At 36.4% G+C, this 26,465-nt stretch overlaps 1 protein-coding gene across 1 annotated transcript; it reads right to left on the bottom strand.

Annotated features, from left to right (window-relative positions):
• On the bottom strand, positions 1-2,375 carry LOC137713362 (mediator of RNA polymerase II transcription subunit 10b-like). The gene is made up of 6 exons (XM_068452652.1): positions 2,258-2,375; positions 1,258-1,518; positions 1,073-1,153; positions 882-984; positions 704-793; positions 1-299 (listed from the first exon to the last, which is right to left on the bottom strand). Exons 2-6 carry the CDS (start codon positions 1,482-1,484, stop codon positions 228-230), a joined length of 573 nt encoding a protein of 190 aa, XP_068308753.1. The 5' UTR covers positions 1,485-1,518; positions 2,258-2,375; the 3' UTR covers positions 1-227.
• Positions 2,376-26,465: the final 24,090 nt, after the last annotated feature.

The following is a 26,465-nucleotide window of genomic DNA, read 5'->3' as shown; positions in this document are numbered from 1 at the left end:
TGCTGTTGACGAATTGAGCTACCAACTTCTTGCTATATTACAAAGTAAATTGACAAAGTCTCTAGGCATATAGGTGTAAAGGTGAACAAAGTCATTAAGCTCCCACATGTTTAAGGAATTACACATGTAATATAGAATCACTCATCATTTTGAATTCACTACCTGGTAGATTACAAGCACGGCAAGATGTGGACGGTAACAACATGATACATAAACGAATCATACACTTAAAGCTCTGGCTTGACCTTCACATCTCCATTTGGTAGTGTGCTCTGTGCTTGTGCAAGCCGTTTTGTTTCCTGTATCATACAAAACGAGTTTAAAACATATGAGAATGGTAATTAAACATACCTAAATAGACAAAAAAACACAAGGAGACGGTGACATGTGTGCTTCCAAAGAAGGCTCTGCTTTTCTCTAAGAATGAGAATGAAATATCGACAATAAACACAAACAAGCTGGCTTCTGCTGAGTGCATAGTCAACACATCTGTAGCAGATTTTATAGAAAATAAGTAAACCATCGGAGAAAGGTTGTTTGATCTGGATAAATGACCACAGGGAAGAAAGGCCGAAAGGGTCCATGGAAGACTTTCTTCACTTAATTTTGACAAAAAAATATGCTTAACAATTTACGAAGGAGGCCAATAAGCTCAATAAACTCATTGTTCAAGATATTGGTGGGGGAATTCAAGGTATCTTACAGCAGCAGATGCAGCACGTATGTCTCTGTAAGATTCAACTTCATCCGGAAAAGCTTGTTCAAGTTCCTCCAGGAGATGTTTGCGTAAACTCTGAAAAAATGCGCACAGTAGGTTCATCATGACAAACTTCAAACATCAAAACGAAAATAAATAATTATTTTCATACGGTAAAAGCTACCTTGAAGGTATCAGTTTTTCCTTTCGTGATCTGATTCTTGGCAATACAGCCATTAATGACATCCCTTGTGAATTCATCAGGATTCTTCCCATCATCGATCAAACTAGGCAAAATTGATAAGTCAAGCATCAGAACTCTCCGCAGAAGAGGAATTGTCAGTTGCTAAAAGCAAATTACAGGAGAATCCTCACTTAAAAACTTCCATAGGCACCTGGATATTGCATTTTTCTGATAGCTTAGCCATGTTGTCAAGCTCCATAACAAGAGCATTTCTGATAGGTCAAACCCAATGTGAGAAAGTCTCCAAGCAGCAATAAATATATTGAGAATGTAAGGTTTGAATAAACATTGAATAAGCTCAGACAGAGAAAATTACAGGCGTTGGAGGATGGGGAGCTGAGACGCAGCATTGAATGAAGACACGGTGAGGTAGAGCTGGTGAATGAGGCCTAAGGTTTTCTGAATAGAGTTAATGACCTGATTCAGGTTTTGCTTTGGATCATCAACCACTGCCGGTCCAGCTGTATCATTGGTTTGAGGGACCAACGTTCCGTTTCCACCACTCCCACCGATTCCGGCTGTTGCATTCTGTGATGTATCCATCTCAGACCAACTCTAAAGCTCTTCAAAGGCGCACCTGGTATACAGAAATTAAACGAATTAATAATTTCTTTTTCTTCGTGAAATTGATCTTTAGAAATTCCCACAAGATAAACAGGATAATATAAGTACAGCAGATGCCAATATAACAAACCAACGATGACTTAGTATAAACTTGAAATCATCTTTTATCGACTATTCTTTCTTTTTCAGGATTACAAAGTTAAGAACAACAGAATGCAGGACATGAGAGACTCGAGATTTATCTATATCGAAACCGAAAAGGTATTCTTACTTTCGTAACAAGAAACAGAACATACACCTTTCAGTTCATCTACAAGTGCAATTTCAACCAGTCTACTTAAACCCCATATGTTCCCCATATGTTTCCTAACCCAATCTCCAATCCACTGATAAAAATTTCAGTTCCAATGGGTAAAATTTCAGTTTCTTTGATCACAATTTAGAGTCAAATTTCAGTTTCAGTTAACAAAGCAATCAAATTTCCGAAATATGGATTGAAACCTTCAATTTCCAATTCCAAAGGCTCCAACTTTCCAAATAAATCTGCAAATAGATGATTTCCGTTTCCGAAATTCATCCAAACCCAGGATAATAATTCCACAAAGTACAATATTCCCATTTTCCCGGTACCCCAACACATCTGTCGAACCCTAATTGAAATTCGTGCCCTAATCAGCCGAACAAAGGACCTCCCCAATTTTATTTTATTTTCCAATTTAAGGATCGTAACTTTGAATAAATCAAGAGTTTACCTTGGTGTGAATTGCTCGTTGAGGTCGAGGCGGTGAAGCCGCCCAGCTACAAACGGAAAGACGAGGTTTCTGGCTCTCTGAAGCGACGTCGCTTTTCAGATGTTCGTTTCGGTTGAGTCAACTGTCATGTAGTTCGGCGTCTGGATTAGATTGGACTTTTGAGTTTCTAGACCAGGCCCATTTTCACATTGCATTGTTGGTGAGGGCTGACCTCAATCAAGCCCAATGAAAAGCACAAGAGCACACTTCCCTTCTCACAAGGCAAGCTTTGTTTACAGTTTCAAAGTCATGTTCAATTTCTCCATTCTATTGTACAAAATAATAGTGCTACAGCCTCGTTCGGTATAGAGGATTAGATTGTAATGAATAACTTTTTAGATTTATTTTTTATTTTTCTTAAGAAAGAGGAGAATAATTTCTCATGTATAGTTGACAGGATTAGAAGAGAATTAGATATGCAAGGAACTTCTCCATCTTATTCTTCTCATTTTGGTGAGGATTGGAATGGGTAACTTTTATTTTTGAGTAGTCCATCTACTACCTCCAAGTTGGTCACCAAGTTTTCATTGCTCCCTTCAACATAACTTGGAATAGTTGCTTATCCATTCTAATCCAATCTTTGATGCTAAACGATGACACATAAGACTAATGACCTCCCTAGTAACTCACACGTCACAACATTGCATGTAGGACTCATTTAAATTAAAGAGGTTGACAATAATATGATCAATTTTGTGTCTACGTAATAATACTCTCAAATAAATTGGAAATTTTGTAAAAATGTCATTTTTTGGAGGTCATTCTTTATCAAAATTCTTAAAATTCTGTAATTTTTTACTTGTGAAAACTGATTTATAGTTTTAACTGGACCAAAAACATTTTTGACAAGAAGCGATAAAGTAGTTTCCATTGAACATCACAAACAATTACGAATGTTGCCAACCAGGTACACAACTACACTAACCAAGTAATTTATCTAATGTGAATTTGCACAAAATACAAAATGCCACTAATACAATGTCACAAAATGATAGAAGCAACAAACTTATACCGCTACACCAATAATCGCAGATGAACAAGACCACATAAAGCCGTAGCGGTGGAGTGAGACCACATAAAGTCACCATTGAATGCCGGGAGCACATAACTTGTTGCTCGAAGACCACATACAACATATGCGCGACCACAACAACAAAATACACACTACTCCGAGACTACATGCACCATCTCCATACAAATGAGCTATGTCGTGTTCACGAGTCGAGACAGCGCCAAATCCGGTCACATAAGGCAGCGGAGTCACCTAATTGGATCAAAAACCTTTCTTTGCCTAATTCTCCTTGTTCGAGACCCCTTTGAGAAAAATGCAAACTCTTCTCCACCCTCTCGAGTAATATGGCAACTAACAAATATATCACTCGAGATAAAAGAAGTTACTCAAGAACTCGAGATTGGCTCGACCTATGGGAAGGGCAAGGGCCTGAATGCAATCAAAACTAAGCGGTTAGTTAAGTCCATTAACAAGTAAAAAGAAAAGAAAAGTTCTAAGTATTTTTGATAAAAAAAAAAGAAAAAAGAAAGGGACTAAGGGGGCATCTTTCAATCACGTGTTTTGCGATGTACATGGGAAACTTAACTCGATAGAGCACTTTTACCCTAATGTTCTTGCGATGCCCTTTTATTCAGATTTAGATTCTCTTCGGATCCCCTCACTAGGGACCCTAGGGATCAATGCATGGTAACTGTTCATCAAAGATCGTGCGGGCACAATTGAATGTTTTTTATATTTTTAAAAGTAAAGCAACCTCGTTTTACGTGAAAAATATAAAAAAAATTTAAAAAATTATGGCCGCACTATCTTTGATGAACTGTTACTATGCACTGATCTCCGGGATCCCCAGTGAGGTGATCCCCGGGATCCCCAGTGAGGGGATCCCGAGAGGATCTAAATCCCTTTTATTCTATGTTTAGATGAGCAACTTTCTGTTGGAGATTTATCAACAGTCAATGATAAATTTATACATATAGAAAATTTTGAATATGCTAATAAACAAATAAATAGCAACATTGCATATTGAATAAACAAGATTGATATTAAACAAACGAAATGAAGATCGAGGCTTGCATGCGGCAATGCCCTTAAAACATAATTTTGTCCCTACTTTGTGCTTGTAGTTCAATGAACGTCTGCTTCATCAAGATTCAACGATCTACATCGAGAATCCAACACCGAAAAACTGGACATCTGACAAATATCATTGTGGTTCTCTCAGTATGCTTTGTATTGAAGGATAGATGATTTTTGATGGTTTGAATGATATACAAATGCATGTATTTATAGTAAATTAGTAAACATATGCTTGTTCGCAACATACATGTTTTTGGGAGGCAATTGTTCAACATAAAGGGTTGTAGCTTCATCTTTTCCTCAAACTTTTTCATACATTCTCAAATGCTCTCAAACTTCATTCAAAAGGATGAGTCTGTTGAAAAATAAAAAAATTAATTAAATCCAAAATTAATTTAATAAATTAAAAAATTAATTGTTTAATTTAATTATTAGATGTGAGCGTCATGGCCCATCTTTCAATAATTAAATATTTATTAACTATGCATTGATTATAATTTAATTATCACATCCAAAACCCAAACCCCCATCTTTTGATAATTAAATACATACTAATTATGCATTAATTATATATTAATTATCACACCCAAAGCCCAAACCCCTTTTTTTATTTATAATTAAATACATATTAATTATGTATTAATTATATATTAACTATCACACCCCAAAGCTCAAACCCAAGGTTTAAGTTCAATTTTCCTTCCAATAGTTCATCTTTCCAATCATTTTGTATGATGAACTTGATGTTATAAGTTGTGAAACTTCTCAACTTGACGTGGAACAAATGAGAGGCAAGGAAATTTCCACTCTAAAACTCTAACAACACCCCACATTTGAGTTGAAATTTCATTCTAACACTTGTAAAGATAAAGAGCTGTCAGATCGTGACAAGTTTCAAAAGATGAAGGAATAAGGTGGTTGTGATAGTTAAAACAGTTAGTATAGAATACTTAGTGTGTAAGGAAAGTCATATATATATATATATATATATAATTGTATTATGTACTGTAAGCATTATTCATTAAATACAAAATAGATATTTCAGCTGCAACTCTCTCTCTAAACTCTTCTCTTTCTCTCTCTAGATTACACAGAAAGCTCCATTGATGTTCTTCACAGGATGAAGATTAACATGGTATCTTCGCCGGTCATTCGATTATGAGGATAATTGCTGCTTCCGCTCTCGATCTTTGAGGTTTTTTAGTGATCTGATTCGGAGTTCTTTGCTGCTATCTTTCGAGTCGAGTTTCGTATCTGACATCGATCTTGATCTGCACAGTGTATGCACCCATGCCCGCCAAGTGTTTGTTGAAAAGTATGACTCAATCTTTACATGTTGTATTATTGATTTCTTTCTGAATCTTTATCTCGATTTGTGTTCTACGCTCTTCTGCAATCTTGCGACTTCTTCTTAAACCCTAGATTTCTCAATTTCTTCAACCAAATTCCTTGATTTTCTGTTACACTCTGCAAAACAATGGTGACAGCTGCATAATTGAACATAGTTCAGTTTCCAATCACGAATTTGATTACAAATGTGTCTACTTCTGTCACTGTTAAACTTGATGATACAAATTTCCTTGTTTGGTAATATCAACTTCGATTGCTTCTTGAAAGCCATGGCATTTTAGGCTTTGTGGATGGTACTAGGCGATGTCCTAATCGATTTATTGAAGATGCTGGAATTGAAGGTGTTGAAACTGATGAATTTCAGATTTGGAAAATGCATGACCGTGCATTAATGCAACTTATCATTACCACATTGTTTCCTATTGCTATGTCTTGGATTATTAGTTGTTTGAGCTCTAATGACATGTGGATAAGCCTGAAAGATAGGTTCTCTACTGTGACCAAAGCCAGTATCTTTCAGTTAAAAACAAAGCTACAAAACATTAAGAAAGGCAACGATTTAGTTTCTACATATTTGCAACGTATTAAAGATGTGAGGGATCATCTTTTTGCAGCTGGTGTCACCTTTGAGGATGATGATATTGTGATATTGGCACTGAAAGGTTTGCCTTCTGAGTATAATACCTTCAGAACAGTTATAAGGGGTAGGGAGAATGTCATCACTCTTAAGGAATTTCGGTCTCAGTTATTGGCTGAGGAAACAACTGTGGAAAATAACTCGATCTCAGAGTCGTTTATTACTGCAATGGTTGCACAAGATACATCTGTTAAAGGCAAAGCTCTTATGCTCATAGAAGGCTCTTCCAGTGGTTCCTCTTAGTCACAAGTTTATAATGGTGGTTCAACAAATATTGGCTATAATGGTCACTCATCTAACTACAATGATGGTTATAGTTCGAATGGCTTTCGAGGACGAGGTAGGGGCAGGAACAACTTTCATTCTAATCCAAGGTATAACACAGGCCCTTCTAATTCGAGTGCTGGAATCCTTGGCCCTGCCAAACCTCATATCTCCATTTGTCCTGAGCATGGTTATGAAGTACCTACATGTCAAATATGCAACAAAAGAGGTCACATTGCTGCAGATTGCTTTCAAAGACACTCTTCCTCATCTGCACCATCCTCTAAGGTGCAATGCCAAATCTGTTGGAAATATGGACACACAGCAGTTCAGTGCTATCATCAAGGAAACTTCACTTATCAAGGAAGATCACCACCGTCCAATCTTTCTACAATGCACATTACCCTTTCTCCTTCTACACCACAAGAGCAATTCTGGGTTGCTGATACTGGGGCTACTTCTCATATGACCTCAGATCTCTCCAATCTCAATCTGGCAGCACCTTTTTCTGGCAATGATACAGTAACAACAGCAAGTGGCTCAAGTTTGCCAATCTCTAATATAGGTTCTACTATTCTTCATACACCCAAGTATGCTTTTGAGTTAAAGAACATATCACATGTGCCTCAGTTATCCCAACATTTAGTATCCATATATCAGCTGTGTAAAGATAACAAATGTAGATTCATTTGTGATGAATTTTATTTCTGGATCCAGGACAAGATCACAGGGAGAATCATTCTTCAGGGGCTGTGTAGAGAATGCCTCTATCCAGTATCTTTTCACATTCCATAGCATCTCATCATTCAAGCACAAAAACACAATGCATCGTTTCAGCAACAAACCTGCTATCTTGGCAATCAAGTCAAAATAAATTTGTGGCACCAAAGATTAAGACATCCTTCCAACATTTTCACTTCTGCAATGTTAAAACAATCACATATTCCTATATCTTTAGATTGTGTGTCTTCTGTTTGTAAATTTTGTTTGAAAGGAAAATTTGCCAAGCTTCCATTTCTGTTTCGTGCAAATAAAACTGTCCAACCTTTAGAGGTCATCTATAGTGATGTTTGGGGTCCTTCATCCACTGTTTCCATTGAGGGTTACAAATTTTATGTAAGCTTTGTGGATGAATGTACCAGGTTTACCTGGATTTTCCCATTAATGAATAAAAGTGAAGTTTTTGGTGTTTTTGTTAATTTTCACACTTTTCTGATCACTCAATTCTCTGCCATTGTGAAAGTGTTTCAAAGTGATGGTGGAGGTGAATACTCCAGTCACAAATTCAAACAATACTTACTTCAAAAGGGTAATTCATCAAAAGTCATGTCCCTATACTCCTCAACAGAATGGTCTTGCTTAAAGGAAGCATAAACACAAACTTGAAACAGACATCACTCTACTTCAAACAGCATCCTTACCACACAAATTTTGGTTTTATGCTTGTGCAATTTATGTTTATCTTATAAATAGAATGGCATGTCAAACACTCCAAATGTCATCACCATTTCAGTGCTTGTTTGGAACCTCACCATCCATATCTCATCTTAAAATCTTTGGATGTGCTTGTTTTCCACTTTTAAAACAAGTTGAATTCTAGTAAGCTATAAACTAAAACTTCACAGTGCATATTCATAGGCTATGCAGGTCAGTATAAAGGCTACCTTTGTCTCAATCCTCTTACCAACAAAGTCTATGTGTCTAGACATGTTCTATTTGATGAGACTAGTTTTCCTTATTCATCCATCATTACATCCAACAATGCATCACCACACACTACATCCACATCACTACATGTACAACCACCAGTTCATCCTTCATTAGTCAATTCTCATAATACTGTAATTTCACCAATTCCACTTCAAGCTCCAAAGTATTCAACTTTTACCCCTACTAATGCCTCAGAGTTTTCAACATTCAATCCCACTAATGCCTCAAAGTGTTCCATGTCCACACCACTTACTACTTTGGGATTTGTGGAATATCCTACATCTCATACATCACCCAATTCATCACCTGCAGAAACTACACAGTCCTTGATCCATGTTAATCCAGATTTTCAACCTGAAAATCTGCCAGTTGTCTTTCCAATACCCTCAGTGAGCTTGCACCCTATGCAAACTCGATCTAAAAGTGGCATATCTAAGAAGAAGGTGTTTTCAGCAATAGTTCAGTCTTCTGTCCAAGTTTCAGAACCTGTTACTTTCAAGTCTGCTAGTAAAATTCCAGAATGGGTTGCTGCTATGGAAGATGAGATCACTGCCTTCAAATCTCAGAATACTTGGTCTATAGTTCCATTGCCATCTACCAAAAACCTTGTAGGTTGTAAGTGGATCTATTGAATCAAAACTAATCCTGATGGATTAGTGGCAAGATATAAGGCACGGTTAGTTGCAAAAGGTTATAGCCAAGAAGAGGGTGTGGATTACAGTGAGACTTTCAGTCTTATAATGAAACCTCCACTGTGAGGTTAATTTTAGCATTAACAGCTCAGTTTAAATGGTCTTTGAGGCAAATGGATGTGAAGAATGCATTTCGTCATGGTGATCTACATGAAGAAGTGTACATGTCTCAACCACAAGGCTTTGAAAGTTCAGCTCATCCCTCTAATTATGTTTGCAAACTTAATAAGTCACTCTATGGATTAAAACAAGCTTCTCGAGCTTGGAATGAAAAGTTTACAAGCTTCTTACTAGGATTGGGATTTAAAGCTTCTGTGGTAGATCCATCATTGTTTATGCAGCACACTCATCTTGGTACTGTGGTTCTTCTTTTGTATGTGGATGATATCATTCTAACTAGAAGCTCTACTCCGTTGATTGATGAAGTTATAAAAGCTTTAGTCAAGGAGTTTGACATGAAAGATTTAGGACAGCTCCATTATTTCTTGGGGTTACAGATTATATATCAGCCCCATGGTCTTTTTGTTTCACAAACTAAGTACATCAAGGATCTGCTAGCAAGGGTTGACTTGCAAGATTCTAAACCTTGTGCCACACCATGTATACCCTACCACATGTTGTCTAAAATGGAAGAGACTCCTTATCACAGTCTACAACAATATCGAAGTATTGTAGGAGCCTTGCAATACTTGACAATTACAAGGCCTGATATTGCCTTTTCTGTCAATCAATGTTGCCAGTTTATGTATAATCCTATGGACTCCCATGTTGTAGCTGTCAAGCGCATCTTAAGATATCTCAGTGGTACTTTGCATTATGGTCTTCAGTTTCAAATAGGCAAGCTCTAATTACAGGCTTATAGTGATGCAGATTGGGCAGGCGACCCAAATGATAGACGATCAACTTCTAGTCATATTGTATATCTTGGTTCGAGTCCTATATCTTGGGCATCGAAGAAGCAACACACGGTTTCCAGATCATCAACAGAGGCAGAATATAGAGCATTAGCAATAGCAGCTGCTGAGTTAGTATGGATAAGGCAGTTATTATGTGATTTGTGTGTTCCAATTTTCACTGCACCGGTTCTCTATTGTGACAACATCTCTGCCATTGCTTTATTGTCTAATCCTGTCTTCCATTCACGAGTGAAACATATCGAAATAGATTATCATTTTGTGCGGGAACATGTTATTCGAGGAGATCTCCATGTGCATCATGTGTCATCAAACGAACAGTTTGCAGATATATTAAAAAAGGGACTGTCTGCACCCTTGTTTCAGCATCATTGTTCCAATCTTATGCTTGGTTCCTCCAAACATATGATTGAGGGACGATGTAAAGATAAAGAACTGTCAGATCGTGACAAGTGTCAAAAGATGAAGGAATAAGGTGGTTGTGATAGTTAAAACAGTTAGTATAGAATACTTAGTGTGTAAGGAAAGTCACATATATATATATATATTTGTATTATGTACTGTAAGCATTATTCATTGAATACAAAAAGGATAATTCAGCTACAACTCTCTCTCTCTAGATTACACAGAAAGCTTCATTGATGTTCTTCACATGATGAAGATTAACAACACTAACACTTTCAAAGTCTCAAGAATGTTAGATTCAATTGTTAAAATGCATTAAAAGACTAAACAAAACAAATATAGGGAACTGTTCCAGTCACAATAAAAAATTTCTCGCCTTGGAGGAAGTTTGTATTGTAAATTTATTATCCTTTAGAAGAAAAAAACTATGAATTCCACCTTCTTAATTGCAACTAAGAGCTAACTTAGGCTACAATTCCCATGATAAACTTCTAAAGTTGTCCGGTTTTGAAATGGCCAGCTTCTGCCTGTGCCAGTTTGGATTTAAGGATATGGGGACCAAGTCCAAGTACCAAAATCTATCACTTAAATAGACAGAGAAAGAGCACGTAAAGTAAAGCAAATGAAGCATCAACCATCCCATTAGCGTTGCTTTTGCCATGCGACCCATCATAATTGTAGAAGTTTACTAATAATACCACTTTTTCCTTATATTTTATGGCCTTTTTTTTTAACTAGAACAGAATAATCACTTCCTTGAACTTATATTTTACAGTATCTAGTTAATGGTTATGGAAATGTTCTGCTGACCAATTTACCTCTTCCAACTGTTGTTTTTCACCAACCAATTGCTCATTGAAGAATAAAGAATATGCAGATATGGAAGCTTTACACCAGGTTGGCATCGGCATATAATTTTTGCGAGTGCTTCGTTTCGATGTGAAATTTCAGCATATGCAAAATATCTTATAAAAATAAACTGATAAGGATAAATCCATGATCGATGCTGCTTTAGTCAATGTCATGATTTCCATATGGACGTATTTAAACAAAGATTATATGGTTAATTTTGAGTACAAATTAATGAGCGGATGAGCTTTTATATACAGTGACATCATATCAACTATATAATTATTTTTTTTATTGTATTTCAGTCACCATAGGCTCATAGCTATAAATTGAACTTCAAGAGACGGACATCAGTCGACTATTTACGTTATAAGGCTTGTTAACCAGAGGGAAAGCACACGAAGAAAATGAGGGATTGAAGGGTGGTGCGCATGAAGGGGTAAAAAATATCACCTAAATTAGAAACTGTTTTAGGTTTTTCATTTTGGCTATCATCCATATATGTACATTTCTTCCACATAAGCGGCCCTCAATTTATTTTTTAAGCAAAATATATGTGTGAATCTGTTTCTGTATATGGAATTATTATAAAACGAATGGCAATAATACTCTATATCAGAATGAGAATAAAATGAGTCACTGAACTGAACTCATCATCTTTTTCTTGCTTCAGGTATTCTCCCAGGAAAAGGAATAAAGCCTCATTGAATCGAATCTATGATAAATTAATTTACATGATCATATACAAAATTAATCATCTATCAATCCATATCAGACTTGTTTCTTCAAAAAGTTAATTTAATTAGTAATTTTATACGATTATAGTTGTTGATCAAAGTCCTATTTGAGTCAATGAAAAACCTAGACATCTAGAGCAAAAATCAAAGAAAAAATCTCTGTCGTCGGCCACTACTTTGGCTTTAGGGTCAGCAGCAGTCCTTTTGAAAATCATCTTTGGTCTCTTCCCTCTTCCTTATCGTTTACTTTGTATGGTGTATAATTGTTGCCGTGAAATGTTGTAGTCGTTGTCTTTTGGCCCATGCACCCTTGATGCAGGGTTGAAGCTGGAAGCCATAGAAGATGTCGGTATTGGGTTTAAGAAAGACAAAATGGTTAGTCGGTGCAGTGATATTGGTCTCGGATGTCCGGAGGATGTGTACTTGCAACATAATTTTATCCTTTTATTTTGTTTCTGTCTAATACTTCCAGGAATTGTCTTGGAGTTTGGTTTTGACTTCTCTCTTTAAAAGTGTTTGCTAGCTTGATTACTATAGGAGAGGTTTGATTTTAATTTTCATTTTGGTCTATGCTGCCTCTTTTGGATCCATGCGTTAAGAGTGGAGTTGTTTGATTTGTTGGATCTACTTCACTTGGTGTTTTGGAATCGTGGCGGTGATTAAGTGATGTGGTCGACCCATGAGCATGATCTCCGTGTAACACGATGTTTAATGGTTTTATTGATCTGTGTAATCTTGCGGTTCTCGATGAGGTTGAACGAAAACTCAAAGTCTACTCATTACTTTGCAATTAGTGATGTTTTATTATAATATTTTTAAATCTAGTTTTCAAGGACTATTTAGAGACAAGTTATTCATGATATGTATTTGTAATACTATTTTTCATTCAATGAAATACCGTAATTTTCTTATAAAAAAAAAAAAAAAATCCTATGTGAGTCCTATCATACAAGTGGCACGCATCAAATGTCAAGTGCAAAACTTGATCTGCCAAACAGAATGCTTTTCTAAAATTAATATAATATAAGGGTAAAATATCCACGAGACATCTTTATTTTATTGAATCCTACTTAGTAATTGATCACCATAGGTAATAAGTAGTAGGGCATAAATTTTAGGGGTTGCACCAGAGTTAACTACCTTTTGATTTGTGGTCAAACTATGAGAATCAAAATCAACAATTTGTGGAAATTAATTAATTGGATAGATTTGAAGCTAGCTTCTCGAAGAACACTGAATAGATTTAAGGTTCAGAGCGATTCAAATTGGAATGAGTTGAGTGAACGTGGACCTTCCAATAACCCAGTATATATGAAAAAAAAATTCATGTCCAATGATGAACTTTTGTTTCATCTTACTTTGTTTGAGTGGGAGGACCCATCCACTAATATTGACTCAACTTGAAACTAGTAAAGTTGAGGCAGCTGAAGGAGTAGATTTGGTCCTATTCACATTATAATGTGATAAAAAGAACTTTATTTACATATACAGATAAAAGTTTTTTTTTATTTTTATTTTTTTTATTTTTTCCCAAAAATGCCAAGGAGACTTTTACAAGTGGAATTCTTTATAGACTATCTGTCACTTTATGTGTTTAAGAAAATATTTTATAATATTAGCATGAGAATTGACGTTAAATTATGAGTAACAGAGAGCTCTACTTTGAGAGTCCCCTTAATATTTCTCATTTTCTTAATTATAAATACACTTGTAATATTTTCTTATTAGGCTTATATCAGTTTGTACATATAAAGGCGGCTACCCCGCGTAACTTTTTCCTTTAAATTAATAAAAAAAAAAAACGGATATTCTAGCATTATTATATGTTAAATCTTATTTTATTTGTCACGGTAGCTTCCACCAAGAAAAATTTCCCACCTCGTCTCGGTTTGCAAATAGCATGAACATTTGGTTATTTAGAAAGTATCTAATGCCAAGGGGTGTTGTTAACTCCAATATAAGCATTGTGCATTAGAAATTTTTTATAATTAAAAATAAAAATACATGTATGAGGAATGTACAATGACTCTTTTAAAGTACCAATATCATATTCCATGTCAAAACACAGTTCTTAACTTACAATGTAGAAGCAAACTTCTGTTTATATCAGGGACGAATCCAAAGCAGCTCGGTTGCGCTATACTGCTTCATAGCCCAACCAAGATTTGGGATCTCTTTTTGGTTTGTATACTGCTTTATGATTACTATAACCTCCAAAAATAATATTAGACAAGAAAGCATTAGGAAAAAAATTAAGAAAAGACTCCTAAGAAGCAACTCTCTGGATTTTTCAAATTATTTTAATTTCTGTATTTAAGATAAGATTCCTAAATAACAAATCAAGGAGACTATTCGGAAGTTTTAATTGATAAAAAAAAAATAGCTTAAATGTGTAGCCCACCCTGTTTAATAATCCTGAATCCCTTCCTGTTTGAGATGGCCAAATCATACAAGTTGTTGCAGGTGAAGGTTTTGATGACGAACAAGTACAGAGAACTATATTTGTGATGGACGACAATAACGTATTCCCCTTTTCCGTTTTGACTGCTGCGGGTGGAAAATCAAGTATTTCTTAGTGAACATAAGATGCGAGACCCACCATAGACAGAGAGTCCCACATCCAGCAATACACATGATGCAATCGACTATTTTTTTTTGCCTAAACTAAAAATGCCAAACCAATCTAGTGTGAATATTTGACCTTACATATTAAACAAAATTATGAACGGTTCTAATGCAGACACATGAGATGAGGCCATCAATTACTGATGTCTTCAATCTGAAATCGAACACATGCATCAGAACATCTCTATCGATCGATCGATTGAGCAACAAGGATTCTCGTCGTTGATAACCATTTAAAGCCAAATCTCCTGAACAGTATGGTCAATTTTATGTCTTCTCACTTTTTAACGTGGGTGGTCATTGAGATTTCTTTTGATAAGGTTTGTCGTCCAAGCAAACATGTGGAGTATTACAACCTTGATTGTTGATAAATGATAACCAATTACTAAAATTTGTAGAGTTAATATTAGAACCGTGGATGTGGGCATTGAGATCTCTTTTCATAAGGATTTCTTTTGATAACCTTGTATTTATCATTAAATGCTCACACCATGTAGAATTATTGGATTTGAAGTCTTCAGCTTCCAAGATTAGGATTCTAAAAGTATGAAAATATAATTGACATTGACTTGCAATACATGCAGAACAAAAAAAAATCCTAAATAGCATTTTATTCTTTCAATTTGATTTAGGTCTAAACCGAAATATTAACTTTAAAGTTTAGTTTGGTTCACTTTAGGCCTTAAAACTATTAGCATTGCCAACAATAAGTGCTTGTTCAATAAGGTTTTGCAAAATAGTTTTCAGATACAAAAAAGGGTAGTGAACAAAGCGTTTGATTGACTATTTCGTGAAAATAAACTTAGAAAACAATATTTAACTTAAGTTCTTCTATAAAACAATTTCCAAAATAATAGGAAATAGAAGATACATTATAAAACAAGTTAGAGTTTTATTTAAAAATAAATTCACGTATGCCACCATTATCGTCACATCACCACCACCAGCACAACATTCTCCACCTTCTCGTCATCACCATTACCACCGCCACCATATTTGACACCACCACCTCCCACCACCATAGCTGCCACCACCATATCCTCAACTGCCATCACCCTCGCCACCATGGCCACTACCATTCTCCACTGTCTCACTATCGCCACAACCGACACTACGGCCATTGTCTCACCATGACCACCACCACCACCACAACCACCACTACCATCACTGCCACCATCACATTCTCCACCCCATTACTCTCACCATGATCACGACCACTGCCAACATCATCCCCTCCACCTCTCAACCACCAATTTGACAAGCATCCCTCACAAACATTGTTGACATAACTTTCATCTGTCACTATCACAGTCGACGGCAGCAACCACCATTTCATCCACCATTGCCCCTTACCCCACTATTGCCACCACATATATCCCACAACTACTAATTAAAACCTCTATTGTAACCACTACTACCCCCACTTGAACCACTGTTGATACCAACACACTCTGGTCTCAAGCACCATCTCTACCACCATGGCTACCATTACTACCAAACACGGATATATATATATATATATATATATATATATATATATATATATATATATAACTGAAACCCTATTTGTTATTTTATTTTACAAAATAAATCGTCGAAAATCATTTTGTAAAACGTTACGGACAGACCCTAAATGATTAACTAGGTTTAGTTATTTCTCGTCATAAATAGTTACACAAATAATTTATATTCTCTTATATATTTCAGAGAGAACTTTAAATTGAACAATTTATGACGGGAAATATAAATTTGAATTATTTAGGGATTTTAGATTTCTTTTGATAAGGTTTGTCGTCCAAGAAAATATGTAGAATATTAGAGTATCTTCAAAGAAGAAGTCAAATATAATATGTCAAAATTTTATTTAATAGTTGATCTGTCAATTGAATACAAATATTAAATCTTCTTCTCTTCCAATGATCCAAGGGTATTTCAGTGGAGGACACATCTTGAATCGGAAAGGCTAGGAGAGGAGACTTCCTTGGACTATCATGTGACCTTTACTCCTGTGCTATGTGTTAGAATTCCCTACCCACCCAGAGTTACCATGAGAGATGCCCATGCTAGGATATTTTTAGAACAGAGAATGCTAGGAAGATTATACTTTTAAAAATTATATTTTATATATCACGTGGTATTGCGATTGATGATTAGATACAATTTTTTAATGATTTAACTATCAATTGTCATATTGTCTAATCCACAAAATATAATTTTAGTAGTTGATGACATCCCCTTTCAGTGGAGATTGAAGGAGCTTTGGTGCGCGGGAAAATCAGGGTCGTCGATTTTAGGCCACTGCGTGTCACATGCAGTAAGCAAAGCCACCAAAATAATTCACAGGGCCATAGGGTCTCACCACTGCATTATGCATGGCATGGGGACCGGCCTCATGCTGCTGCTGCCACATTGTATAAAGGTCGTGGCAGTCATGGAAGTTATAGGAGTACAACAAAACAGGGAACGATAGGCAAGGTAGCATCCGCATCAAAGTCATGGTCGGACAACGTGTAAGAATCAGGCAGCTATGTCCAATTTTCTAAGATTTTTTTGAGATTTTTTTTTTGGGTATTCATTGTTACTGATTGTTCATGGGCAACTGAATATTTAGCTTTTACGTACAGTTAAATGGTAAACAAAGGTTTATGGTATTGATACTTGTAAATGAAATTCAAGAAGTATTTTAAGATTATTGTAAGCTTTGGATGTGGCGACGAGACAGTTGTGATTGTGGTGGTGGTGGGATGGTGGGGAGGGAGAGAATATTGATCCAAAACTTAAGATTGCCTTCCAAGGAATTTTATTTAAACTACGTATTCAATTAAAATTTAAAAGTCAACATTTTAATTTAATTGAAGTCAACATCTCACTCCAACTAATGACATAGTCTTATTGATTTGACATTTTTTAACCATCTGTAATATGCATTGATTTGAAAAGAAAAACTTATTCTTGTCTGTAAATTGGAAACTTTTTATTAATTTTTTTTATTAAAAATAAGAGAAATTAGGATTTCATTCCTATTTCTTCTATTGCATTGATTAAAACTTTATTTATTTTTAATTTTTTTTATCAAGGTCTCTAATGTGGAGCCAAAAATAATCATAAGGCGACACGTGGATTTTTGGATGAAAATGACAAAATTAGCCTCGAGGCACACCGGGACTCCTACGCACAAGTAGTGGGCAATCATCCATCAATCAAGTCAAAAGTGCCCAAAATAGGTAGTAATTCAAAACCTATTTCATCCATCCTTATCAAATCCTCTCCACAAGGTAACTCTCAAATCATTCCTCTTTTATTATATTAATTAGCTAATCAGTTAAGAAATTATTCTATTAATTAGCTAATTAATTGATTTATTATTCAATTATTCCTAATTAGCTACAAATCATGAACCTCACCCAAATACCAACCAAGTGGCCAGTCCTCCTCCGCTTAAAGGGGCCGGTCACACCCCTATAAATACTACGTCTTTCTCCCCAAACTAAATTCCAATTCTCTTACTAAATTCTCTAAATTCTCCTACTAAATTCTCTAAATTCTCCAAACATTTTTCCCTCAAAATTCTAACTTTGGCATCGAAGGTTCTTCGGCCAAAGCCCCCCCCCCCCCCAAAAAACAAATCATTGTGGGCGCATGAGGCTCTTGGCCTTGACCGAAGGTGTTATTTGTTTTGTAGGTGCAATTTTGTCCAAGAACAAAGAGGAAGAAATTTACATCTGGTGTTTTCCAACTACAATAAAAGGACCAAGATCCGGCAGTTCCAACTCGGAGATCTAGTCCTAAGAAAAGCCTTCATCATTGCCCACAGAAAGGCTCTAAGAAGATAGATCTCATCTGAGAAGGTTCGTACAAAAACAGCAGAGTAGGCGGCAAAGGTAGTTACACCATTGCCACCATGAACGATAAAGAGATCGAGAAGTAATGAAATGCCTACAACCTGAGGAAGTACCATGTGTGACCTCCCACTATATCAAGACCCGAAGACTTAAGCAGCTCAACGGGCACCACCTTGCAAGCCAAGGATTATCAAGTTGTTATGCAGTCTTTTACAACTAAGTTATTCGTTCATTTCACTCGTTTTTTAATGAGGAATTCAGAAGTAATTTTACTACTTGGCTCGACTATATGTCTACAACAACTTATCTCTCATGCACTTCAAAAGAAAATTGCACCCTTCTTAAGGACTCATTGTAGGAATTGCACCTCTCGAATGACCAACCATGCTCTCCAATGCGAGAGGGTAAACTCATTCCCTGACACCCACATGAGCCTGCTCTCTAAAGCAGGAAGATAAACTCTACACTCCGAATATCCATACGTGGATGAGCCGGGCTGCCCTAGTATAACTAGATGCACGATGGCTTACGCCGGTATTCCTAAAAGTAGCCACAATGGTCTTTTTCAAGGCTTAGCTAACTGAAGAATTTTGGGTCTCTTAGCCTAATCCGCGGGGAGTTGGGCCCTAGAGACAGAAAGGGCACATTACGCAGTGCGCCCTATGAATGGCTGCCCTGGAAACCTAAAGCTGTTACTGAGTGCACTAAGGTAGCCTACAGTTTTCGAAAAACTACCTACGGCTTGCCTTTTGAGCAGTAAAGCCGCACTAGACTTATGTAATTGCACACTCTTGGGAAAGGTTAAACAAGCTAACGTGCATATACGAAGCATTATCCACTATCGACATGCTACGTAGTCAATAAGCTTCACCACTGCCAAATGCGGAACAACCTACACCAAGTCTTAAAGTGTTGTGGTACTTGCTACACAACCTACGGAATTGGAGAAAGCCAAGGTTAATAGCCTAGTGGTTATACGGACTTGTCTGCTTCTGTAAGTAAGACATTCGGCTGCCAACCTTATGGCTAAAAACATTGCAAAAGTTCTACACCAACACCTACGGCTGTGTAGGCTACGCAGACCTGTCTAAAAGCAGCATACCTGCCACTGCCAAAAGAAGCAAAGATGGAGAAAAGCGAAAGAAACAAGTTTATTAAATTTTCTAGCACAATTGATAAATAACCAGCAAAGACCGAATGAGTTCAAGCAAAACAAAAGCAACAAGGAAAACAAAGACAATCCTAAAGGCTACCTAGAAGACTACTCTTTAGCAAGTTGGACATCCCACGACTACTTGATCGATACACCTTCAGCAGTCATGACGCCTTCAGTAGCGGCACCATCCAACTCTTCACCCCCAGCTGCCCCAGCCTAGGCACCAACCTCTCCGACTACTTCACCAATAGAAGACTCAAAAGGAAAGATGAGCAAGTCTTCCGGAGAAATAAAAAAGGTCTCGAAGTCTTTACCAGAAAACGCAAAGTCGGACGGCCGCCGAAAGAAATGATCTACATAACCCAACTTGTAGAACTCGGCTTGATTCTGAGTAAGCTAAGCCTTGAACCCAGCCTTGTCACACTTCAACTGCTCATTCTCCTCGAGCAAACAAGCACGAACCCGTTGCAGCTCCTCCACTTCTTTCTTCAGATTGTCGTTGATCTTCAAGGCACCTTGGGGTTCAAGCCTATCAACAACCTTCTTGAAGTAGATCACTTGGTTGTAGCAGCGATCAGTTCTTCATCCTTTGCATAAGCAACGAAACGGAATTCAAAGATGGCACGCTCAAGATCTTGAATCTAAGGTATGTAACACTCGATCTCCTTCTCTGCACTTTCATACTTTACTTGGATCGCATCAAGCATAGTCTTCAAATCCACGATCTCTTGGCAAGCGGTCTCAAGCTGCAGAGAAATGGGGGTAGAGATATTAGACCTTTCAAAGCAGCAAGCTCGGATTCCAATTTCTTAACTTTCTCGGTCAAAGAGTAAGCTTCGGCTGCTACAGTTCTTGCTACCTTCTTAGCAGCCTTGGTATCCTCTTGATCAAGAAGCATAGACTCGGCTTCCAGAATCATCGTTTTCTGCATCATGGCCAGCAGAACAATCCTCTTATACCTGGTCATATGCTTCACAAAGGAACTTGGGCCAACAACTCCTTTGACGTCATCAACAAACTTGGCACATACATCTATGTCCTTAAGCAGATCTGGTTTCAAAAGCACACAAATCTCAGCAACTTCCCTAAAAGCAGACTTGGTGGATTTCTCATGATTGCCTGCACGAGCAGTCTCTTTCTTCTCAGTAAACGAGTCGGTCTTAACAGCAGAGGGAACGAGTTTTGGCGCCACTTTAGCAGGCAGGGGCACCTTCTCACTCTTCATAGTAGCAAGCCTATCCAAAGGTTAGCCAAACTTGGCCCCAGATGGACACTTTGGCACAAACTTCGGCATGAAGGAACTTCTACGCTGGGCAATCCTATCAATATCGAACAAATAGCCTTTGGAACGGCAAACGCCATCGGCACAGATCTCGCAGCCTCCTCTTTCTCATTCTTGGAGGAAGTCAAGTCAATCATAAGCTTGGGAGCAGCCGGTGAACCTTCTTGAGTAGTAGAAGAAGTCTTCGCTTTCTCCTCAGCAAACATCTCTTGAGCAGCCGGTGAACTCCCGCAAGCAGCGGAAGAAGTCTTTGATTTTTTTTTCAACAGGCGTCGCCTCAGCCTTGATTCGTTTTATCTCTTCTCTCGGGGGCATCCCACCTTTTTCCCTACGAAGATGACTAAGCAGCCAACGCCACTCACAGTACTCGGAAGGGATACCTATAGCAAAATGCACTTTCTTCATGTCCGGAGAAGTCTTAGGAGTGGAGCCAAATTCTGAATCTACAAAAGCAGCGGAAGACAATTAGAAAATTAAAGAGCAGCATACCACAAAAGCAAAGCAATCGAGAGATTAAGCAGCCTACTCACCAGATATGAAAACCATTGGTACACGCAGCTCTAGGGAAGAATCAGACTCCTATTCTCCACTTATCTCCAAAGTCTCATTGGCCCAATCATGATCTCCCTTGCTCGAGTTATCAAAAAGCCTATAGCGAGATCGCAACTGCCCAACTCCCTCAATGTGACCTATGTAAAAAAAAGTACCAAAATTCATTGACGGTTAGATCTAAGTCAAAGAATTGGCTTAGATTGTGGAATCCCACCATCACATGGACTGCGTTCAGAGATCATTGGGCGAGGGCACATCTCATGGAGCAGAGCACTTCTTGGAAGAAACGTGGCATAGGAAAAGTAAACCCCAACGCAAAATAGTAAGGGTGGAACTTGATGGCTCTCCGAGCCTCATCACATGGTTCACGGCTGCTACCATCCTTAGCACGCTTCACACGCATTCTCGATGGAATGGCATGGCAATATGCCTCGAGGAAGTCTCTAAACCAGTTATCAGAGCTAATCTTGAAGTGAGCAGCCTTGAAGTAACCAACCTTGCTTAAAGACCCGCCTTGACAATACAAGGGCCACATACCATCATCATTCTTGTGGCTCGAGGAAGACATGCTTGAAGAAATTCTACAAAGATACAAGAGGACAAAATTACCCTTGAGGCACACCAGGACTGCAATGCGCGAGCAGTGGGCAATCATCTCAATCAAGTCAAAAGTGCCCAAAATAGGTAGTAATTCAAAACATATTCCATCCATTCTCATCAAATCCTTTCCATAAGGTAACTCCCAAATCATTCCTCTTTTATTATATTAATCAGCTAACCAATTAGGAAATTATTCTATTAATTAGCTAATTAATTGATTTATTATTCAATTATTCCTAATTAGCTACAAATCATGATCCTCACCCAAAATACCAACCAAGTGGCCGGTCCTCCTCCTCCTAAAGGGGCCGGCCACACCCTTATAAATACTACCTCATTCTCTCCAAAACTAAATTTCAATTCTCTTGCTAAATTCTCTAAATTCTCCAAACATTTTTCCCTCAAAATTCTAACTTTGGCATCGGAGGTTCTTCAGCCAAAGCCCCTTTATTCATCGTGGGCGCGTGGGGCTCTTGGCCTTGACCTAAGGTGTTATTTGTTTTGTAGGTGCAATTTTGTCTAGGAATAAGGAGGAAGAAATTTGCATCCACATCTAACTTTTAATGAACATCATTATTTCAGTTATAAATTATTCACATATCAACATAATTAAATTTTATTTCTAAAATATATTGATTTAGTGTTAGAAACGTTATATTTGGTATATTTATATTTATGGTTAAACTTTGTATCATATATTTCTACTTTTAGTTTGTACCATTTTTAATTTGCAACCCTTTTTTAATTTGTACCAATTTTCTTTTTAGTTTTAATTTGTACCCATATTAATTTCATTTTGTGCCCATATTTTTTAAATTTTTATTTATACTCATAATTTATTTATAATGTACCCATTTTTCTTTATAAATGTACCACTTTGTTATATGTAAAATGTATCTTTTTTTTTTTTTTTGTGAAAATGTTTCAATTTTCTTTTTGTTAAACCAATTTTTTTTTATCTAAAATGTACCCATTTTTAAGTGTAAAATCTATTTATTTTTTATTTAGAATGTATACATATTTTATAATAAAATGTACCATTTTTCGATTTTTTTTAACACTATGAGTACATTATTATTTCAAAGTTATTTTGTTACCTGTTTTTATCTATTTATTCTATCAAAAATTTTGAGTATTTTCTTTTTAATTGTAATGGTTTTTAATTTATATGCCATATAATAGGGGATTTTAAATACCATAAGATGTAAAGTAATTAATATCAAACATATGAAAATACATATTAATAACAATAATCAGGTGTACAAAGTTAAGCGACTTTTGATAAAAAATTGAAAACCATTAATGTTTTAGTAAAAAAAATGTTAATGGCTAGGGACCAGATGCAAAGCCTCCCTTAAAACTATGTATACATATGTAATATAGAATCATCATGCAACCATCATGTATATACATGTTTCCTCGACTATAAATTAACTAACAAAACAATCTAAATTTAGAAATTTAGAAATGAAGTGGTGTGAAGGAATTATTTTGGTTACAAACATAACTAAATTAACAAAGCTCTGAGAAAGTCCTAAAAATAAAATAAAATAAAATCTCTAACTACTTGTTAAGTTGGACCTTTATTAAAAAAATAATACAAATTCAATATGAATAATGTAATAAGTATAATATTACTTATTTCTTCAGTTACAATTTAAACTAACAATACGAACCAATAATTATTTATAACTCAACCGTGAAAGTAAAATATGTCTGTTTACATATGAAAATGACAGAATATAGTCCATGTACGACACTTCGTATACTTTTCCTTGGATGCGGGTACACTTTAACTAACGTATGTGAATATTTTTAACTGAAGCCATAAAGTAGTTATGTTTTGTTATGGAGAGGACTTCAAGAAATTATTTCTTTCTCGTCCATACTCAAGGGGATACGGACAGACATGCATACGTTACTGGAGACGGTAACAAAAATGGAAATCATCGTGCGACAATCATCCTTTTACCGGCTAGGAGTATATATCTAAAATAGATATTAATAAAAAATTTATTATCAATTAAAAATTTATGAAATTATTATTCTAGCCTTCTAATTAAAATTGAACATTGATAAGAAATGTGACCAGTAATGTAATTTCACGCAATCAAAATTTTCTTTTGTTTTTTTTTTTTTTCAAAATCTCACATATATGTAATTTCAACATACCTTTATTTTCAGGAAAAAAAAAAAAAAAAAAAGAAGCAAACCTCTATCCCATCTCTTTCTCTCTCCTTCCGTTTAAGAACAAAAATATAAAATTTTCACACACATTTTGTGTGCCCATATGCTAGTTTTAACTAAGAAAACAAAAACCGATTACTACTTATTAACTTAATACATAATGTATGTATTACTTAACCAAAAAAATGTATGTATTATGAATACAATTTAAACTAACAAAACAAATCATCATTCGAAAATCATTTATACTAATCTTCAATTATGAATGTTAATTTAAACTAGCCAAACGAATTGACAACTAAGTTTAACTCAACTGGTAATCTTTATTAATTAATAAAACCCTCTTTGTCAACCAAAAGAGGGTGAAAAGACTACTTAGTCTTCTATCACAAAAAAAAAAAAAAAAAGATGGGCAATAATGTAATTTCACAGGTCCAAATTTTACTATTTTTTATTGAAGCATCACCTACAGGTGATGTTAAAATACCTCCAATATTTAAAAAAAAATTAAAAAAAAAAACCAAAAACAAAAACCTCCCACTCCAACCTACATTCTCTCTATCTCTCTCTCTCTCTCTCTCTCTCTCTCCCCCCCTTCTCTCCATCTCATTTTCTAACAAAAATGTGTAGGCAAATGCTAGTTTAATTTATATGAACAATGCTTAGATACTCAAGAATGAGTAGGAATTCCTACTTAAAATTCTTTGTGTTCAAATTACAGAGTTTTGTGCTTATGATTAAAATCATTCATATTATGAATCACTTGTAAAGATCATCTCTACAAAAAATGAATTAAAACTCAGGTCTTTTAGTCAATCTATTGTAGCAAATATATAGATGGTTCACAATGTTTTTACCAATTCGTTCAAATATTTTTATACAATTCAATGACTAAACGACTTTAATTTTAATTGATTTGTTGCAAAGGAAATCTTTATAGAATGATTTATAATATGAACAGCTTTGATCATAAACAAAAAATTCTATAAATCAACAATGAATAATTTTGAGTAAAAACTCTTACTTATCTTTTAAGTAGCCAAGTATTCTTAGATTTACATTACACTTGTAACAAAAGTTACCAAGAGTAAAATAGTTATTTATTCACTTGTAATAAAAGTTTGACAAGACTTCTGTGGAGCCTAAAATAATCCCAAAAATTCTAGAGGCGACATGTGGACTTTTATTCAAGAAAGATAAGATTGCCCTCAATAAATGGACAGGCTTCTCAGATGCTCTCACGCGCAGCTCACACCCCTGGAGGCCTTAGCAGTTGAACATAACAGCCCACAGCTCACCTGCCCTTGGCAAGGAATTAAAGATAAGGATTAATTACCCAAATCCTATCTTGAATACATTCCTAATTGAATATTGACTCCAATCAAGTAAGTAATCATAATTTAAATTAATTAGGCATAATTACCCCATTATCTCAAGATATTATCTCCTATTAAATATCTTAGGAATATTTAGAGAATATATCTCCATTAAACACTATATGGCTGGCCCTAACCGTATAAATACCCCATATTCTACCAACTTTTCAAAGCTTTTGGCAACCCTAAAAGCCCTAAATACTTAACTCTCTCAGAGAAACTAACTTAGGCAGCAGAGATCCGTTGACCTAACCCCCCCTCACCTCGTGGGCATGTGAGAAAACTGGTGCTTTCATTGAGAGCTGATTCAAAATACTCGAAGAAGTCTCTTGCATTAGTTTCTAGAATTTTCTGTTACGTTAAATTTCTCACACGTCGTATCAATTAATTTTTCCTAGAAAAGTTTCTTGATCAATCCCTGGAGAAAGGATACAATGGTAGGAAATTCATAAACTAAGACGAACGGAGCCTCTTACATGCAAGGATTTGGATCGAAGAGTGGAGACGACGACATAGCCCCACGACAGAGGTCCTCAAGGCTTAACGCGATGGCAGGAGGAGTCGCGCCACTACCACCACCATTGTGACCTACCAGGCCACGACACCACTTCCACCCTTACAGCACCGCACCCTACCAAACCCTAGACAGGGGGCCTAAATCCAATTCCAAGCCCATGGGCAGAAGGCCCAAAACTTGGTAGCTGTCATGGCAAGCCCTGGGCAGAAGGCCCAACCCAAGATAGCAGCTGCTGCTAGCCAAGCAGTTCAACAGGCCTAAGCCCAAACCACTCAGCCAGCAGGCCATGATGTGGCAGCCTAACGGTCGAGAGGGCCAATAGCTATATAGGACCAATGCGAGCAGGCGCAAATCCAACGCACCCCGCGACCCACTCCGACGACCC

The sequence above is a fragment of the Pyrus communis genome, chromosome 13, assembly GCF_963583255.1.
Source record: "Pyrus communis chromosome 13, drPyrComm1.1, whole genome shotgun sequence".
NCBI lineage: Eukaryota > Viridiplantae > Streptophyta > Magnoliopsida > Rosales > Rosaceae > Pyrus > Pyrus communis.
Note: the sequence above shows the minus strand (reverse complement) of the source record. Positions and strands in the feature narration are given on the sequence as shown.

Excerpts from the sequence above, each read along its gene's own strand:
- LOC137713362 (XM_068452652.1), bottom strand. The coding sequence starts at position 1,484 with ATGGATACATCACAGAATGCAACAGCCGGAATCGGTGGGAGTGGTGGA. Across the intron at positions 1,154-1,257 it reads CTCCCCATCCTCCAACGCCT|AAATGCTCTTGTTATGGAGC; the intron begins GTAATTTTCTCT and ends TTGACCTATCAG. Across the intron at positions 794-881 it reads GAAAAACTGATACCTTCAAG|AGTTTACGCAAACATCTCCT; the intron begins GTAGCTTTTACC and ends GCATTTTTTCAG.